Genomic DNA, 20,075 nt, shown 5'->3' on the forward strand with positions numbered 1-20,075 from the left:
GGGGTGCCCTGAGGCATTAAACTGCTGACAACACCCCTCCAGCACGTGTGAAGACGGGAACAGGAGGGGCACAAACGTGGGATCGCTGAGCGCTCAGCCCACCTAAACGTGGCTCCTCCAACACGTGCGCTGACAGCCGGCAGAGATGGAAAACAAGGCAATCCTCTCTTTCCCGGGATCAGCAACCTTCCAGTGACCTTAACAAACCCCTGGCTGTGGGAAGCAATGCCAGGGCTGGCGCAGGCAGTGCCAGGAGGTTTGCAGGGCAAAGGCAGCACAAGGAGGTTTGCTTCCCTCCTTCAGGCACGTGCTCTTTGCAAATGGGGCTTGTACAGGGTCGCCACCACTGCAAATTTTTTCCTATCAGTTGCAAGAAGTTCATAATAAAATGAGGGAGGTGCACTCAATGGGGTCTACCTTGCCAGGGAAATTGTGTGTGTCCCACCCCTGGAAGTGTTCCAGGCAAAGTTGGGTGGGGCCCTGAACAATTGGGTCTAGTGGAAGTCTTGGTCCCTGCCCAAGGCAGACGGATTGGACCCTTGGAAGAGTCGCTACAGTCTCAAGGGCTACTCTTGCCTTCACCCCAAGTCAGCTGAGGGAGGCAGAGCTTACCAGTAGAATTCTTTAGAAAGGCCCCCTCGTGACCCTCGTTTCTCGAAAATGATGATTATTCCCCAACCACAATACCAGGGGCGATTTTTCTTGTCTTTTAACTAAAGACTGGATCTCAGGGTGGAGCAGCGAGGTCCTGGTGAAGGTGGCACAGCTTGGATCCACCAGGCACCCTTGAAAAATGTCAAGGAAATTACTTGCAACAAAAGATGCTCCCAATTACACAGCTCCTTGGCGAGGGTTAATGCAACAGGGAGTACAATAATGGGCTTAATCATTATGAGATGTAAACAAAACCACTCATTAATAGTCCTCCCTGGGAGCACAGTCCTCACATGCATGGGAAGCAACTGTTCAAACAGACCTAGGACTCACTTTGCTCCTCCTTTGCTGAGGATCAGGGCCTGGATAAGGGGCTGGGACATCTGACTGAGGGATGGGAGTGAGGGTTTGAGGGCAGCACTCAGCTGGTGCAAGTTGTTACCAAGCACACCCCAACTGCAGTGGCTGACATCTGCTGAGGGGGGATCTCTTCAGGATCTCACTCAGGAGTGCCTGCAGAGCAGCGTGCTGCAGTCCCTGAAAATGCAGCTAAGGGTCAGCTCAGGCGTCGGACAGACTGACATCCACCTGCACCCATCCCCCTGCATTCCCAAGGAACAGCATCCCGCAATATCTCGAGTGCCATAGTTACCCCAAAGCATTCCTGTCGGCGATCCAGCCCAGCAGCCACCAAGCAGCACCAGCAGAAAAAGAAAGAGAGGAGGAAGGTAAGAAAGGCGTCATGGGAGCTGCATGGGGACCCTGCAGCAGCTGTCCACCACCCCAGACCTTGGGTGAAAGGCACGAGGAGTAGACCACGTTGTGCCCTTCAGGATGGGGCACATCTCCAGGGAGGTACTCATCCAGAAGCCCCTCCTGCCCTCCCTGCTGGAGGTTTTGGGTGGGGGGGCACACAGTGAAAGCTCTGCTGCAAGAGGAACCTGCATGGGGTAGGACAGTGGGCAGCAGCAGGAAGGCACATGGTCCTCCTTAGCCAGAAGTGGTGGGGGGACCATGAGCCAAAGGCAGGAGCCTCCAGGGGAATCTACCTGCAAAGCCACAATAGTTCCCATCCAAATTCTGCTAAATCACCTCTATTGAGAACTCTGCTGATTAACAGCCTGAGCTGCAGTGCAGGATCTCCTGCAAGCCAGCAGGACACTCACTTGGACAAGCCAAGGTGGGCTCCAAGGTCCCTGGTTGTAACCAAGCCCCTGTCCCTGTTTCAGCCAAGCCCCTGCCACGTGCACACAGAGTGCTCAGCACTGGGGGCAAAGCCTACAAGTAAAACATTTCCTAGAACACATGAAACTAATCCCAGCCCCTGGCTGTGTGTAGGTCCAACATGTGGGAGATGTGCTGAAAAGGTGACAATTTAACTTTGCAGCACTTCTGTGGTGGGACCTCTCTCCTGACCTGCCTCACACCAGGTTATTTTGCAGTACATATGTGTCCTTCTTGCTTCCAGACCCTGGTGCCAATGGGCACAACGAGATGCTGCAAGGAAAGAGGCACCTCTGCTGGGTAATCTGCCCTTGCACATCAAGGGCAAGGGCTCCACACTGACCCCTCAACCTCTCCAGCAACCTTTTCACCACCTCTGGGCAGCGCTGCAAAACTGCTGTGAAATGCCTCCTTGGAGGGATGCAAAGGCGAGCAGGGTCTTTAGTTGTGGTTCTGGTTGTTTCAGATAATTTAATTTGAACTCTTTGGAGATTTACAGCTTTTTATTTAGGCTGTGTACGGATTGATGTATTAGCTTTCCATGTGGAGAGCTATGGTTAATGGAGATAGCCTCTCTCTCAGGATGTGTGGGCTCTGAGGGAGCAGTGGACAAGCCACAATGGCACACAGAGAGATGCCTTTGTGGGTGGACACTTCATTATCAGTGATCTGGACATGGCACAGACAGCCAGGGGGTGATGGTGGCACTACTGAACCAGCTCAAAGACCTCCTGCTGTGCCCAGAGCCACCCAGGACCCCTGTGGGAAAACCAGAGCGCAGAGGGGAGGCAAAAGGGACGGGAAACCTGCATGGCACATCCCAACACTCCTGCTGGGAAGTTCTGGACTCAATCACCAGCTGCTCTCATCCAGGTAATCACTGCCACTGCTCCATGGGCGTTGCTCTTCCCACCCAGCACCATGGAGGAGAGGAGAAGGAGAAGGAGGACACTCCCCCTGCCCTTGCCCCACGTCAAAGAGCTCACAGAGGGAGAAGAAAAGGAGACGGATTGAAACATCACCACCAGAGTTTTCCCCTGGAGACCAGGAGGGAGGGTAGGAGGGAGGGTGGGAGGGAGGGTGGCGGGCTGGGACATGGAGAGCTGTCGAACATCCTGCAGCTCCCGCGGCTGTGGTGGTGCTGCGCTGCTGAGGGGAGAGGCAGGTGTTCTGATAAATGCTTTATAATGTATGAACCCATCGGAAATCGCCGTGGTGCCTTTGTTCCTTTCACTCCTGAAGGCATGAGATCATCTCCTCCAGCAGGAGCCACGCTGGAGGTGGGGCAGACGGACAATCCTGCAGGTTTACATTATAAAGAGCTCCCCGTCCATGGCACAAGCAGCTCAGTATCTACCCAGCTATGGCTACAAGACAGAGGAGGAGACACCACTGCTTGCTGTAAATGTGTGTGGAGACGCCGAGGCCTTCTCCACGGGAAGGGCTTCGGTGCCACGGCCGATGGGGGTGCTCACCTTCGAGAATTCAGCTGTCCCATGCCCAGAGGGAATGTCCTTCCCTCGGGAGGATGGGTGGAGGCAGGCAGGTGGCAAGCAGGGCTGGAAGGTGCCAGGCAGCTTCCCCACATGCTCGATGCTGGGCCCTGCCATCTCCAGGGGCCACCACAGGAATTTTGCCACCCTCGTGGGGTGAGGGCAAGGGGACAGTAAACGATTACTGTACATTGGTGAGGACATCCGTTCACCCAGGAGCAGGCTGAGCCAACAACCTGTGCTCCTTCAGCCATCAAAATTCTTGATGGAAGTTGCCTTGGAAGGAGAAGGCTCCCTTGTCCTCCTCGTCAAACCACTCAGTGCATCTTCAGGCTGCTGATGCCCTTGCGCCCTGCAGACACACTCTGAGGGGCTGCCCTGGCAGAGGAGGGATCAGCCAGGCCCTGGAGATGCTCGATGCACCCTCATGGTGGCCTGTGTGGCCTTCCAGAGGCTCAGAGCATTGTCCCCAGCCAGCAAACCTGCCCCATGCCCCTTCCCCATGCCAGGGTCTGCGGTCAGCCCCCTGCCCTGCCCAGGGGCTGCTTCATCCCTGTGCTGAGTGAACTGAATTCTCCCATGCTCTTCCTGAGGAGCGAGCAGGGGCTGAAAGCACCGGGTGAGGAATGGGGTAGGAGGGTGAGGAAGGAACAAGCAATGAGCCAGGGGGCGTACAAGTGGGTGAGAACCAGGAGAAGGAGCTGCTGCCCAGTCCAGGGTGAGATGGGAGGGATGGATTACAGGCTGTAATCCATTGAGTGACCTCGGGGCTCGGACCCGGCCACCCCGAGAGCCCCGCACGGTACCTGAGCTGTGGACAAGGCCAAGGCTCCCGTCTGCGTGGCTGCCAGGCCCTCCCCTTTCACCAGCCACTGCTGCCAGTGTCAGAGGCACAAAGAGAGAACAACAGCGTGACAAAGAAGCCTGAGCCTCTCCTCTTTCCTCATCTCCTTCCTTGGGCACCAATGAGGTACAGGGACCTGGGGACCAGGGGATGCCCCTTTCCTGCAAGCATCACCTTGACACCACACATCCCTCCCTGTGCTCACTGCACCACCTGCCCCAGCCAGCGGCACAGGGGACAACAGAGCAGCAGGAAACTCATTCCTGGGTGCTCCTGCCCTCCGTGGCATGGGCACCATGGACATCCCAGTACCCACAGGTGCCACAAGCTCTGTACCAGAGCCCAATCTCAAAGCAATGCTCGGTGGGGACACTACAGGGCAAGCACACAGCCCTCTCCGTGATGCCACAGAAGACGCTGGCACAAACCCCACTGGCCTCACCGCCATTCCTGCAGGGCTCCAGAGCAATGTCCCCCTCAGACCAGAGGAAAAGTTACCAGCCAGGGGTACCATTTCCAGCACAAACATGTTCAGAGAGCAGCTCCACCTGGTAGGCTGCTGCTTTTGCTGTCTCTGTGCACCCCAAGAGTCATAGCAGGTGTATAACTCCAGCTCTGACACCCTTAGGCCATTTTCCCTCTCTCTAACAGCCCCTTCTGCTCTGTTTCAAATCCACTTTCACCACCAACTTCCTCCTAGTATCTCCAGCTTGCCTTGCCTTGCTCCCTGCCTGCTTGCTCACCAGCTTCTGACAAACAAGGAGAAATACATCTGTAGAGCAGCCACAGACCACTGCCAGGAGCCATCCCAGAAGCAGAGCAGAAGAGTGCAGAGAAATAAAATACAAAATGAAATCAGAGTCTAGTAGCCATGACACATGGCTGCATCCTTCTCCCACCCCAGCCAAGGGAAGGCAGGGAGCTGACAAGGACAGTGGCCACTTACGCCAAGGCAAAAGCCACCAGTGCTCCCACCACCACGATGAAATCCAGGATGTTCCAGAGGTCCCGGAAGTAGGAGCCATCCTGCAGGATCAAGCCCTGATCAATCATCTGGAGGGGAGATACAGAGAGAAAAACAGGCAGGGAATGAGGAGCTCAGACATCAAGTGGAAGGGACAAGCTGGGGGACAGGGACACTGCAGACTCTTCCCGGTGTCCTGGGTGTAGGACTTCATATTTTGTGGAAGCCTTGAGGCTGATAAAGGAGGTGCTGAGCACTCCAGACCACCACTGCTGAGAACCAGACTTTAAGGTCTCCACCACCTAAATTTAGGACCAGAACTGCAAAACTGAGCTATTTCCCACTGGCTGCAGGGATGCTGCAGCCTGTCAGGGCTCTTACCTTGATCACCATCTCAAAGGTGAAGACGCCAGTGAAGACGTAATCAAAATACCTCAGGACCTGCAAAGAAAGGGCACAGGTGCTCTGCAGCTGCTGCTGAGCAAACCCTGCCCACCCAGACACCCAGATGCTGCAGCTTGCCTGGCTCAGGGGCAGTCACGGAGTTGGTTTGCTTGTCCCAAACTCAGCCTGGTCCCTAAGAGTTCATGACAGCCCTAAACCCAGCCTGTGCAGGCAGGAGGGAATCATTCCCCATGCAAATGGCTTGGAAATGATGATGCTAGCCAGGAGCATGTGCCCCATACCAATGTCCATACCAGCATAAAGTTCAAGCCGCTTTACAGCTGACCAGGCATCCTGGTCCCTCCCCAGGCTCTAAACCTCACATGTGGGAAGCTGAGAGTGATTCCCATCGTTTATAAAGGAAGGTGATGGGAAAAGTCAGATTCCATGGTGTGGTGCAAGTGCCGCCACCGGCTGCCCTGACCCGCGCCCCAGCACGGGGAGCTAAAATCCTACAGGAGCTCTGCCTGCACTGGTGGGGGGAGCAGGAGGGGGTTGCAATCACTTTGTTGCGGTCGGAGTTGGTGAGGACGGGATCCTCGGCGGCGAGGGCGATGCTGCTGGCGGCGATCACCAGGAGGATGCACATCTCGAAGTAGCGCAGGTTCACGATGTAGTGGCAGGCCCTCCTCACCCTGCAGGGACAAAGCCCACATCCCACCTGTGAGCCCTTGGCAGGCCCCAGCCACAGCCCACATGCAAAGCCCACCCCATATTGCTGCCTTCCAGGGTGGGAAAATGGGCAGCAAAGTCTGAGGAGCAAAAGAAGGGAGCCCAAGGGGTATTTGGACTTGTTGATCCCTCTCCTCAGCCGTCTCAGCCCCACAGCCAGGCAGGGAGAGAGTCCTTGAGAAATTGGGGTGCTTACTCTTCCAGGCTGCTGGAGCTGGGGAAGAGCTACAGTGGTGCAGAAAACTGCAGGTAAATATAACAGTCAATGAATAAAAATCCCAGCTTAGCAATCAGCAGCGGGGAGAGAGAGCCATGAGCATGGCTGCTACAGAGAGAGAGCAATGTGGGGCTTGGGGAACACTGTGGCTGCTTATCAAGACTGTTTGGGAGGTATTCAGCTCCCTTCCCACAGGAATTCCCTGTCTTTGGTGACATCTGGGGTCCTTCCCCTTGCAGCCCTCCCCAGCCCCAGTCTGAAAAAACATCTCACGGGTTGGTGGTGCTGAAGATGAACATGGAGCTGTGCGGCACCATCGCTTTGCCCGTTTTGCTCTTTTCCTTCTTCTGCTTCTTCTTCTCCATTTCCTCCTCATCCTCTTTGGTCTCAGCCTCCTTTAAGGGGCTGGCTTCACCATCTGTCTTGTTGCTAACTGCAGGAAAGCGAGAGCCTTTGCCTGGCCTTGCACCCAGACAACACCCTGGGGTGTCCCTGCCACCCGGGCAACCCTCTCCTTCCTGCTCTGAATCCCTGTGCTGTTACAGGGAGAGGGACTAGGCAGGAAGAAAACACACGAGCTGCTGGGATGGAGCAGGTGAAATGGGTTTAACAAGGCCAGTTTTCACCTTGCTGGTTAATTACTAACACTGTTTAAAGCAGCTCACCTTGACAGCGAGGGTGCTGCTAAGGGGTTTGAGTGACAGCGAGCTGCCGGAGGCTACAGATGTGCCAGGAAGAACAGGGAATACAAGAGTTTTGCCCAGGCAGAGAGGAAGGGGAAATGAGGCATCAGATGAAGGGGTGGATGGAAAGAGGTGAGAAAGGGACATGGGCCCCAGGGGATGCTGGCACATCAGCATTTGGGCTCCCCTGCAGAACTGGGTTGCTGGAGGGAGGTGCTGCAAGGAGCAGCAAGGAGATCCCCCCCAGCTGATGGATGTGGATAGGAAAAGCCGTGCAAGCAGCTTTCCATCCCTGCAGAGTCCCCAAGGGCTGGGAGAGGGGCTCAGGAAAGAGAGACAGGTCCTCACTCTGTACCACAGCGGAGTCGTGGACATCGATCATGATGGCCGTGCTCTCGGTGGCCTTCTCGGTGTTGGGGGTCATGGAGGAGAGGTCGGGCTCGCTGAGGCTCACGGTGCGGCTGGGCTCCAGCAGCGCCTGCTCGCTGGTGTCTGGGCTGCTGCAGTCCTGCTCCATCAGGTTGCCCGTCTTCCCCTGGGAGAGCTCAGTTCCGGCGTGTGGGGGGCTCCCCTTCTTGGCGCTCCCAATCAGATCGGCATCGCCAGCAGGGACCCCATTTGTCCTGCAGGAGAGACGGGGGAGAAAAAGAGGTGTGAGAAGATACGGGGATATGAGAAGAAGAGAATATGAGGAGCTGTGGGAAGGGCAAGATGCTCTGTGCAGGTACCAACCTGATGGACTCCCCGCTCGCCTCTGGCTCCCCCGGAATCAGCGCCTCTGCTGCAGCCACGTCCCCACGCCGGTCCCCGTCCTGTGCCCCCTCCACGGTGCTGGCCTCCTCCAGCCCCATCTCCTGGCTGGCCGAGCGGCTCCCCAAGATGCCAGCCGTGTCCTTGCCCTCCATGCGGGCTCTGCGGTGCCGGCTGCGCCGCTGGCTCTGCCTCATCCTGGCCCTGTCCTCGATGCTGCCTCCTGCCCCGTCCTGTTCTCCTGGCTCACAGTTCCCGTGGCAAGATTTCTGCTGCCACATGTCCTTGTCCCGCTTGGCCCGGGGCGATGTCCTGTCCTCACCACCGCTGGGGTTGGCCCCTGGGACTGGCTGCTCAGGTCCCTCGGCCAGCGGCCGCTCACCCTTCCCCTGCTCCTCGGTGCATTTCTCCAGGGTGACGCCATCCCCAGGTTTCTTCCTGCGGAAGATGCTGGCGTGGGGATTGATGAGGGGCGGCTCATCCTTGTTGATGCCCTCCTGGCTGGACATCTGCATGTGCCGGCGCAGCTGGCTTGTGCGCTGCTCCCACACTGACATGTGGTGCCGCCGGCGCCGCTCCCGCCTGCAACGGGGGACAGCGAGGGGTCACCATCCTGGCTGTCCACACCATCCCCCGGTGGAGCACCCACCCTGGATTTAATCTGGGAATCCCAGGGAGAAGGAAGTGCCACCGCCAGGGTTACAGGCTGTGCTGAGACTCCATCAGTCTCCCTCTGGTGCTGGCAGGGGCTGGAAACGGGGCTGAGGCTGTGCTTGTGCCCCTTCAGAAGTCATCAGGCTGATGGATGACCAGCCCCAGTAGCCTCACTGCTGCCCTGAAGCTTTCAGGCAGCATGTCCAGCTTCTGGGAGAAGAAGACAAGCCAAGCATCCTGGCTTGCCCTATCCCAGACAGGCAGGGACCACCTTCCTTTTGTGTGATTGCCTGGGGACACCTTAAATATGGGCCAAGCCCTCTTGCTGCATCCAGAGACTTCTCCTTGCCTCTCTCCCAGCACATCCCGGGTAGAAAGCCTGCCCTGAGGCTTTAGGAGCAGCAGTTTTGACTGTCTGGGGGGAAGGAGCTGCACTGGGCTTCTCTATGTGGAGAGCTGGGCTATGCCACAAAACCTTTGCAGTGTCGTAAAACAACACCCAGGAGAAGACAGACGTGCCCTTCCCGACACCCCCGCGGCACAGGGAAACACCCAGGAGCACACACGGGCACGGGCACTGCTCACACCCCACCGCACACCCATGGGGAGCGACAGGCGCCGGCACCACGGCACCACGCGCGGGGGATCGGCACACACCGAGCCGCGCACACACGGACGGGGAGCAGGGGGGCACACGGATACAGAACACACACACACACACACAGTTCCCACTCCCATCCCTGCCGGGGAGGCCGGAGGGGAGCGGGGTGTGCCCCGGCCCCGCGGACGCACAGACAGCACAGGAGCCACAGACGGACACGCGCCCCCGCCGCCCACATACAGGTGGCTGCTGCGTGGCTCCCACATCGACATGTGGTGTCTCCTCCGCCTGTCTCTTCTGGGAAGGAAAAACAAACGGGTTCAATCCCCTCCTTCCACTCCTGTGGGCAGCGCAGAGAGCTGTTCCCCCTCCCTGGGCAGCCGGTCAGGGCAGCAGCCTCATCCTGGCCCTGCACATTCCCAGTGAGCGCCCCCCGGCACACTGGTCACAGGCTGCCCACACTCACGCTGACACTCCGTTCCCTGGGAGCCTTCCCCACACTGTGCACCAGGAGAGCAGTGCAGGCTCCAGTCCTTCGGAAGCTCCGAGACATCCTTGGATATTTAACAGCTGTCTCAAACTGCTCCAAATTCACTTCTCCCAAGAAAAACGCAGCAATTGGAAAGAGGAAGCCAATGCATCAGGCCAGCCTCGATCTGCTCAGAGCCATCACCGTGGATTGATGCTGCCCTGGGAGCACAGAGGGGAACGTGAAGTTCCCCAGCAAACACGAGGCACAAGCCCAGGTTGCGATGCCACAGAGCTCCTGTCACCTGAGCAGCCCCCACACAGAGCAAGTTAACAGGGCTGGCACACTCCTTCACACATATTAGCAGTGGGGGAGATTCCAGGCTTTATCCTCTGTATCCGCATAGAAAAGATTCGGATACACACAGCTGCAAGAAAGCTGCCCTGAGACTATGCAATCATAGAAACAAAGAACATTCTGAGTTTGAAGGGACCCACAAGGATCATTGAATCCAGCTCCTGGCCCTGCACAGGACAACCCCAAGAATCCCACCATGTGCCTGAGAGCATTGTCCAAATGCTTCTCGAGCTCTCGCAGGCTTGGTGTTGTGACCACTTCTTAACAGTTTGAAGACATTCCCCCTTGTCCTATCACTTGTCAGAAAACCACCTTTTTAGAAGTCTCTCTTCAGCTCTCTCGTAGCCCTTGAGGTACTGGAAGGTGCTCTAAGGTCTCCAGGCTGAACAACCTCAATCCTCCCAGCCTGAGCTCACACGAGAGGTGCTCCAGTCACGCCGGTGATTATGGTCTCCATGGAGCCCCATGCATGGGGTGGGCCCAGTGCCATGCTCGAGGCAGGGATGGAGCTGCAGGCACCCACAACATTCCCACAACAAGTGGCGGAGCCTCCAGATGCATCCACGCAGCGCATTCAGCACCAACGCGCGACAGCGCCCGCACGCGCCCATCCGGCCGCCCCCACGCCGAGCAGCCCCGACCATCTGCGCCCAGCTCCGAACACAGTGCTCCGATGGGCACCGTGGCCACCCCTGCCAGCCTGGCCACGTGGGAGCACCCATCCATCCCCACACCGCCGGGCCTCTCCGCAGGCAGGAACGCCTGCACAAAGATGCCTGCACCAGGTACCCGCTCGGAAATGGAGCCATCTGCGTCCGTGCACACCCAAAGGCAGAGCCCGGCTCTGAGCTCCCAGCAGCCCTTTTGTGCCAGCTCTGCTCTGCCTTGTCCACCACTGTGTTGTCCCCACTGTCCCTCCCCAGCTGCTGGCACAAGCACAGCACCACCAAAAGCACACCTGAGGCTGACAAAACCATCAAGCTTAACCCATGGCATCGCACTGCCCGGCCCTGACCCCAATCCATCCTGGTGAGTGGGAGGAGCTGGAAAAAAGCCCTGTGAATATCAATACCTCCCCTTTCAATGGCACCAGAACAACAAGGAAAGGTTAAAAAGATCTGTTTTCCCACCCAGCTCTGTCTGACAATGACTGCAAAGCTCAGTCAGGGATGTGCAGTGTGGGCAAATCCTTTACTGCCCTAATATATTCCATCTCCCCCCTTCCTCTCTCCTATCTGCCCATTCCTCAGCCTCTTCTGCAGCCTAAAGCTCTCTATTCCCTCGCTTTATCCAACACATTCCCACTGGTATCCAGAAACAGAGCCAACATACAGACTCCACCACCTCTCCCCTAAACTCCCCTAATACTTGGCCACACACGGATTTATTATGAACATCCCATCATCCCCAAACCAGGGCGAAATCTGCGGCTGCTGGGGCATCAGGCAGGGCTTACAAGCACCCCCCCCATTCCTGCTGCCCCTAAGACCATGCAGGATGCGGGACCACAGCATCCCACCATTGCCAAACCAGGGAGGGGGCTGTTCCCAATGCTGCCTCTGACCCCCCCAGATAAGCACTCGCCTGAAGACAGCAGTTTCTCTCAGCAAATCTGCAAGAGATTCTGCCGTATACGAGCTTGGCTGGGTTTCAAAGCATAGCAAAACCTAAAATTCCCTGGGAAGGGATTCTATTAAAAAAAAAAAAAAAAAAAAAAAAAAAGAAGAGGGAAAAAAAAAATCCCTTCAGCTGTACTGAAATGTACTGTTTTGGGAAACAAATCAAAACGCCTCGTTCCAATGTTGACTTTGAAAGTTTTATGTGATTTAGACCATATGACACCTCAAAATAAAGAGAAAAAAGGCATATAGGAAGGGAAAAACAGAATTTTCTCCTGCTGAAATGCAGAGATGAGGCTTCTTAACACCATGCTGGAGCTTTATGTGGTTTGGGGCTTTTTTTTCTCGCCCAAATCAAATTTTTGTACAAGCAAACATGGTTTCACAAAACTGCTCCATCTTTCCTAACTGCATTCGCTCCCAAGGAAGGAGCCTGAGGGGGATTTGTGACACCGCTGCTCCCTTCTCACCCAGCCCTGGCTGCTCTCCTGCAGCTCTGCCATGAAGAAACACTCCCCAGGAACAAATATCACCCCTCCTCAAGAATAACTTGAAATACCTTCCTCCTCCCCAGCCTCCTACCATCAGCCCTGAGTGCTTGAGCTCTATATTTGGGGCAGAAAGCCTCTTTTATCATATTTTTGCCATGCCCAAGCACTGAGACTGCATCTTGGTCTAAAGGTTGCAATTTCAGGACTTCCCTGGTGACCTGTTCCCCAAGCTGTCACCTCCCTAAAAGCACTGCTGCTCGTGGGAAGCACACTCCTAGACCTCCATGCATCTTCAGGAAGATGCCCAGAGACGGAGTCATCCCATGTGGGGACCCCTTTTTCTTGTGGCAGCCCTCCCAGCCAGCCATGCCAGGCTCTGCTGCAGTTCTGTGCCCTTCTAAGCCTGGCTGGGCTCGGGGGGTCACCGGGGTGGTGTTGGGGAGTCACTCACTCGATAGCAGGCATGTTTGGGGCAGACATAGGGCTGACTTCTTTGGCTTTCTGAAGGGCATGCTTCTGGTTAAAGGCCTCCTCTTCCTCCTGCTCATCCTGCGGAGAAAAGATGGGCATTGCTCAGTGGGATGCCAGGATTCCAAGGGAAAGCGCAGCCGTCGGGAGCAGTGAGGGATGCACAGGGCCACCCTTGATGCCGAGGCTTGAAGGATAGAGGAGGACCTGTACTTCCAGAGACACTTTGTTTCCCTTATGCCATGAGGATGCAAGTTCCCCACTACACCAGATCTTCCCGAAGGCATCAGTGCTGCTTAAATAAGTGAACCCAGCCCACTCCAGGTGAGAGCTGGGCTGAGCATGGTGGAACAACTCCAGACAGTGCAGACCAGCTCAGCCCTCCCTTCCTCACAGCCACAGGGGCTAGACAGGCATCCCCCCAACGGAGTGGGAGGTAAGGCATCCATGAATGACCCCGGCGGAGACCGGATTGCTTTAATGAGTACAGTTGTGTCTCCAGAGCAAAGAATGTCATTAGGAGTCATTAGCAAGCATTCAGCCTTTTCAAAAACTCAGCGCTCTCTTAATTGATGCTGCTGGTACCCGTGGGGCTCTCCCATCCCTTGCACCCAGTGGCAGCCGGCAGCCCCTGGAAGGGCCATCTGCACCCACCGAGGGAGGACAGGGACCCCTGCACACACCCCTCAGGCAAACCAGCACCATGCCCCATTTTGGGTCCGATTTACACCAGCGTGGAAGCCTCCCAATGAGCCCCAGCGACACGAGTAATAGCATGGGCTCTACAAAAATCTGGGCACCACAGGATCACTGCTCTGCTCCAAAGAGTGGCAACAACCCTTGCAGCTCTCTCCTACTCACCATTATCCAGATGGTGCCCCAACAATTTAGCATTCCCCGAATATTTCCCAGCATGGTCTTAAAAGCGGCTAAGCACCAGCCTAGATTGCATTCTAAATCACATCCTCTGCCCTGTAGGCAGATGGGGAATAAATATTGACACCACTGGGAAATGCTTCCCACTCCACATCTCCAGAGTGCTCGGGCAGATAACAGTCCCCACATGAGATCCCATCCAACAGATGAGGGTTATCTCGATCTGACTGGTGGCAAACAGGACTGGGGAGTTTAAATGGAGAAATAGTTAAAGCCATGCTTGAAGCGTGGGCGTTCCTGGAAAGACCAGCAGGTTTAAGTATTTTCCTAAATCAAAGCCTAAATGGCTTTTCCCCCGCTCTCTCCATGAGAGAAGGAAAAGGAGCAGCAGGAACATACCTTGGTGAGCTCTTGAGCATTGGCCAGGTTGTCCACAGCAATGGCCAAGAAGACGTTCAGCAGAGTATCTGAGAGCAGCTAAGGATGCACAAGCCGTGTGTTAAGGACATGTGTATCTGCAGCTCCCAGGGGAGGGTGGCCTTGACAGCTCCTCGCCAGCTCAAGCAAAGGCACAAACTCCTCTCCCATCCCCAGAAACAGCCCTCAGCTCCTTCTCTGCCTTTGGGATACCCAGCGCTGCCACACGTGTGTGGTGGGTCTCCCTCAGTTGGGAGGGGAAGAAGGAGCAGCAAATGGGGAGGGGGACGCCTCCAGACAAGGTGAGGAGATGGGGTTGTCACCACTAAAAGCACAGCAGCCCAGTGGATACAGTTTCCAAACAAGGTGAGGACGATGAAGTAGATGGAGGACCACATCCCTGAGCGCACACCTCCCTGGGAGCGGATGCCGTTGTACATCACCTCGTTCCAGTCCTCGCCTGTCAGGATCTGCAGGAAGACAAGGCAGCAGCTCTGTCACCTGCACCTTCCCATCCCCTGGACATCTGCACCACCAACACACAGGAACCAGGTATGGAGACCCTGTGCAGTGGATAACCCAACTCTGCAGCTGCAGCAGCTGAGGGAGATCCCACTGGACACTGATGAGGGTTTAAAGCCCCCTCAGAAGAGTTTTGAAACTCTTCGTCTTCTGTAACAGAGGTGGAAGAGTTTCCATCTCTTTCCATCCACTTTGTTGTGCAAGAGAGGGAGGAAGCAAGTTATACCTTACAGCTGACAGAGAGGAAATTGTTTGGTGCAAAGAACCCCTCCCAGCCATGGGGGAGTAAGCAGGGGGTCTCAAGTCCCTTTGTTTGTGTCTCCTGGCAGCCCAGATCCTACCTGAAACACTGTCATGATGGCTGCAGGGAAGGTGTCGAAGTTGGCTGATGGAGTCCCATCCATGAAGTTAAACCTGGAAGGGGAACCGGGTGAACATAAATGGGATGAAATACCAAGGTCACCAAACCCCTGACTGCTGTGCTATCGGTTCTCTTGTGTTTAGGAGGACCTTTCCCCACTCCAAAAAAGGTCTCCCGAACATTTGGTGCCAGAAACAAGAAGGTCTCCTGGATAGAAGGACCCACACAGCCCAAAGGCAGCCTTCAAGCCAGGATTTTTGTCTGGGAGAAGTACCACTGGGAGGAAACTGAGGGGGAAGGCTACAGTCTTGCTGGGCCCCTAAAGAGAGTGTCATCACTTGGCTTTAACACCAAGAAATTCCTGTTCCTCAGCCTTGAAATGACCTACCTGCCTCCAAACAGCTGCATTCCCAGCAGGGCAAAGACTACAATGAAGAGGAAAAGGAGGAAGAGCAGACTGATAATAGATTTCATGGAGCTCATCAGCGAGACCACCAAGTTCCTCAGGGATGCCCAGTACCTAGAAAACAGAGATACTGCTTGAGTACTGGCAGTGATGCTGACACCATCATCAGGAGAGCAGGGGCAACTGGATCTGGGCTGCAGCCACAGTCCGAGACAGAGGATGACAGGCACTGACAGTGGGTACGCACTTGGTTATTTTAAATATGCGCAGGAGACGAAGAGCTCGTAGGACACTGATTCCAAAAGAGGTTCCTGGTCTGAATATAGCCCAAACCACTTCGAAGATGCTTCCCACTGTGACCTGAGAAGCAGACACAGCCACAAGTCAAAGACAGGCTCAGGATGGACTGTTGCAGGAAATCTTAACCTCCCTGAAGATTAGGCACCCACCACCCAGTCCAGGACCTGGTGTCTCAGGCTGTCCCGGCGGAAAGTGCTCCCTGCCCACTGTGAGGGCCATCTTCTTCTCCCTCTCAGTGCCTTGCATTGCAGACCCCTGCCAAACACCTCCCTCCACACCCAGAGCATCCCTGGGGCCGCTCACCCCACAGTCGAAGCAGTTGAAGGAAGAATGGAAGTAAAGGCGCGGCCCCATCCCGTACATCTTTAAGGACATCTCCAGAAGGAAGAGCCCAAGAAACAGGAACTCTGCATAGTCTGAAAGACAAAACCCAAGCAGGCTTGGGACACCGAGCTGTGTGGAGCATCCTGCATGCATCCACCACTTGACCATACAGAACACCACAGAGATGGGACAAGTCAAGGACCGTGCTGCATCCCCAAGCTCTCAGGGTTTGGGATGAGGCAATTTTATCTGTGAGGAGCTAAACTGTATGTAACAGAGCATCAAGCCCATGAGTCAATCATTCAGGGTAGATGCACCAGTGTCCCAGGGGATTGAGAGGTCCAGGCACGGCCAGCACGGAGCAGAACAGCTCTTCGGCATTAAACCACAGTGGCTGAGGAGCCTGCAAAGGCATCAACCACATGACACTGTAGAGGAATATTATCAACCTGGATTAAAATCATTGCATGGCTGGAACCCAGCCAGGGAAACAGAGCTGAACAGCCAAGAGCCGGTGGAAAGCTTTTCCAGCTATGTCATGAACATTTAGCAGGCAAGAGCCTGGCTCTTCACCTTTCCCAGAAGACGCTTCTCACCACAACCAGCTGCCGTGCCACACTGCAGCGTGCTGGGAGCCTGGCAGGCCTGACCCTACTATTGCAGATTTGGGTAGAGCCAGGGCTTGACAGGGACATTTTCAAGGTGAGGAAGAATAACAAGTCTGAGAAAGCAGCACTGCCCCCACTGCGGCAGCTCAGGAGTGACACATGGGGCTGACCACGCTACTCTGCAGTAGCCCACGCTGCAGAGGACATGGCTGCAGTGCTTCTGAGACCTGGCCTTGTGCCCTGGCCCATGGTGGGCTCAGGGAGGCTCCAGTAACTGGTTTCAAACCTGGGATTCCCTCACCATGCTCTGCACAAAGATATTAACCAGGGTGTTTGGCCATGACCAGTCCCATCTCTGCAAATTCACACCTTTCCAGCAATGGCTTGTGCGCATTCAAAAGTGGTTCTCCAGCAAGCTTTCCATCACCACTGTTCACAATTTTGGGATAAACTCTGCTGAGACTGGCAGTTTGTTTCTCTCTCATGACAAACACATCAGACCTGAAGGACATGAAGCCAGCACAACTCCTCCATGTTTGCTCACAAGGCTGAGACAGCCCTCAGTGGCCATGGGGCCAAGGGCAAAGCTGAATTAAATATCTGTGCATGGTCGTTTGTTATCAACAGTGAATGGAGCTGAGGTTATTCCCCACTCAGCTCCACACCAGCATGACTGTGGTAGGTCTCATCCCTATGTGCCTTGAGGCAAGAAGTGAGGGTGCGCTGCAACCTCCAGCCACTGGAGATAAGAAGATTTTCCTGCCCAGGCAGAGCTCTCCCACCTACACCAAGCCCAGGGACTCACAGAGGAAGTGGGTGAGCCAGGCTGGCTGGTTGTGATGGACGATGGCCACACAGGCAGTGTTGAGAGCCACCAGGCTCAGTACGATCCAGTAGAAGACCTGGGATTTCACCATGTGGCGAACGGAGATGCGCAGGAGCCGCTCCTTGTGCCGTAAGTAGGAGGCACCGTCCACCCTGGCGCCTTTGAGGCCAGAGTGACTCGAGGGGTTACCTGAAGGAGAAGAAGGGGAACAAGGAGTTGGATGCTCCAGCCTCTCCTGCAACATGAGACAGGACAGATGGCTCACGGACATTGCTCTTATGGGGCACAACTTGTCCAGAGAGTTTTTATGTGGCACAGGGGGCAGCAGGAGGTTTGCTGTTAACTAGCAGAGGTGGCTGGTCTGTGACACTCTCCATGTGATGGGTGTGACTCTGGGAACCCAATCAGCTGGCAGAGGTTTGGGGGAAGCAAGCTGCAGACTGCACTGACCCAAGGTTGGATTAAGACGTCTTCTCTGCGCCAGCCTCCGCTCGCCCACGGAGGAGATGTCGACGCAGTGCTCGTCACTCGACATGGCATCCGTCCGGTTCCGCTTGATGGTGGCTCGCCTGAGGACTGGGAAAGCAAGAGGAACAGGTGTTGGAGTCTCAGTGGCCCAACTTTGCCAGTAGCCAGCTCGTTGATCAGGACCTGGTGATCAGTACTCATGTCTATTAGCAGGACAGAGAGACCTCGGTGATCCTAGTCCAGAGCTATCCCTCTCATGGGATCTGACACCTCCCAGCCTCCATGCTCTCTCAGGGGCTATGGTGCCAATCCACCTCCCCTCACCCCTCTCTTGGGCTGCAGACCCCACTGGGGCCTCCCCAAACCTCCCATCACAGCTGGAGGGTGTGAGCCTCCAGCTCCAGGCAGGCAGAAGGAAGGGCAGGTAGATTTTAAGGGCATTGCTGGTCTTACCGTCTAAGGCTGAGGTCCCCGAGTTTTTGTTCTCTTCAGCCAGCATGACTTCCTCTACGCAAAACACACAGTTCAGCATCAGGAGATGTCACTGCCTTGTACCTAAGAACTTTCCCCAGCCCAGAGGCTGGCTCTAGATTGCAAACTCTTACCAAGTACTGGTTAAGGGCTCAAAAGCAAATTCTGGAGGGTGACAAGTGGCAGCTACCAAACATTGCATCAGAAAGAAAAACTACTTGTAATCAGCCCTTCTCCCCCTGCCATCACTAAGCTCATTAAAGAAGTTGAAAATTGCAGGCAGGTCTGGGGCTCAAACAACCTAGCCCAGGGCTGAAGCTGAGGTCTGGTGCTCAGGACTCATATCAAGACATCCATCTTTTACAAGTCTGAGCGCTGGATGAAAGTGTAAATCTTCCCTTCCCAGAGCTGACTGCACTGACCTGATTCCTATGAGGAGCAAGCAAGGACATGGGCTGTGGCAGTTTGGGAACCAACACCCACGGGCTGTCATGCCTCGTGTCAGGAGGAACCTCCACCACCCCCAGCCCTGGTCCAGGAGTCTCGACGTAGGAACCAGTAAGTGCATCCCCTCCAGATGGCTCCAGGAGGAGATTTGACTGGAAAACCCCTGTTCACTGCTCTTCTTTCCCACTGCCCACCACTGCAGGGGACTCCAGCAAACACCAGGAGAAAGGAAAGCATGGCAGAGCACAGCTGCCAGCCATGTTGCTCACAGCCTCCCGGGAGATGTAACGTGTCTCGTGCACAGAATGTGACAATTTCATGCCACAGAACATGAGGATTCACCAGAGGTTGGTGACGTCCTTGCTGGCAGCCTGGTGGGACCATCACACCAAGCTCACCCGTGCGCTCAACATCACCACGTGAGCACCCTGGGGACACTTTGGGGCTCAGGGATTCCCTTCTATCCCCACCACCCCGCACGACCAGCAGTCTGTGGTGCCCACTGTCCCCCCGGGTGTCCCCCTGGCCACCATCCTTTACCCGCTTTGTCTATCCATGCCCGGTAGCCGTTGAGCTCCCGCTCGATCTGCTGCTGGCGCCGCAGCTTCATGAAGGCTCGGCGGTTCTCCACGCGCTCTCGCTCTTTGGCAAACTCCCTGGGGAAGGGGAGATGTGAGAGCAGGGCTGAGGGGCAGCAGGGTGCCCAGGGGGCTGGGGAGCCATGGCACAGAAAGCAGGGACCAAAGTGGTTGTTGGGGACATGCACGGCCATCCTCAGCCAAAGCATGGCCTGGGGATGGGTGAATGATCAGGGAAGAGAAAAGGAGGAATGGATGGATGTAAGCAAACCCCCTGCTTGATTGCTCAGTCCTCCATGCTCCAGCTGGGAGCTGCTACCACTCAGGGAGGATGCTCTCAAGTGATTCCCAAATCCAGAGCCAGCTTAGCTTCTGTGTGTCCCTTCAGGGAATAAGAACCAGGCACTGTGAAGAGGCAGTGAGGGGATGGAGGACAGAAGGTCCTGTCCCTTGCCTTCCCTTCCTCCTTCTCCTTTCCAGCCTCTCCTTGGAGTATTTTCCCAGGACTGGAGACATTCCTGTCCTCCTCTGGATCTCAGTGTCTCACAAGAGCTGTCCAGGCATGATGACCACTCCCTGTCCCACCCCCGAGTCTCAGCCCATGCCCTCAGCCCCATCCCGGTCCCAGGATGCTCCAAGGGAAGTGTGATTACAAATAGCAAATGGCACTGTTCTCTCTGTGAGAGGAGCATCTCTCTCCCCAGAGACCAGCAGCAATCTCAGGCCTCAAAAAATAAAAACTATTGCAAAGACCTGAAAAAGCTGGTCTGTCTGCTGCAGAGAGCATTCAAGTGCATTACCCCAGCTGAGCTATTACACCCTGATGCTGTGTGGGCTTTTGCATATGTGTGTGTGTGTGTGTGTGTG

General features: G+C 55.6%; 1 protein-coding gene across 1 annotated transcript in view; it reads right to left on the reverse strand.

Moving 5' to 3' along the window:
• Positions 1–20,075, reverse strand: part of CACNA1E (calcium voltage-gated channel subunit alpha1 E) — a gene marked incomplete at its 3' end in the record, with an annotated part of 89,262 nt that overhangs the window by 23,976 nt on the left and 45,211 nt on the right. Inside the window, exons 8-26 of the mRNA XM_082286681.1 lie at positions 19,171–19,286; positions 18,166–18,219; positions 17,695–17,820; positions 17,224–17,433; positions 15,790–15,902; positions 15,434–15,546; positions 15,169–15,300; positions 14,761–14,833; positions 14,250–14,367; positions 13,880–13,947; positions 12,588–12,685; positions 9,441–9,497; positions 7,928–8,527; positions 7,544–7,818; positions 6,786–6,945; positions 6,129–6,258; positions 5,561–5,620; positions 5,162–5,268; positions 1,307–1,318 (exon numbers count right to left, since the gene is read on the reverse strand). Coding sequence (XP_082142807.1) covers positions 1,307–1,318; positions 5,162–5,268; positions 5,561–5,620; positions 6,129–6,258; positions 6,786–6,945; positions 7,544–7,818; positions 7,928–8,527; positions 9,441–9,497; positions 12,588–12,685; positions 13,880–13,947; positions 14,250–14,367; positions 14,761–14,833; positions 15,169–15,300; positions 15,434–15,546; positions 15,790–15,902; positions 17,224–17,433; positions 17,695–17,820; positions 18,166–18,219; positions 19,171–19,286 — 2,622 coding nt within the window. The remainder of the gene's footprint in view (positions 1–1,306; positions 1,319–5,161; positions 5,269–5,560; positions 5,621–6,128; positions 6,259–6,785; positions 6,946–7,543; positions 7,819–7,927; positions 8,528–9,440; positions 9,498–12,587; positions 12,686–13,879; positions 13,948–14,249; positions 14,368–14,760; positions 14,834–15,168; positions 15,301–15,433; positions 15,547–15,789; positions 15,903–17,223; positions 17,434–17,694; positions 17,821–18,165; positions 18,220–19,170; positions 19,287–20,075) is intronic.

This window comes from Coloeus monedula (genome assembly GCF_965178545.1).
Source record: "Coloeus monedula genome assembly, chromosome: 9".
Lineage (NCBI taxonomy): Eukaryota > Metazoa > Chordata > Aves > Passeriformes > Corvidae > Coloeus > Coloeus monedula.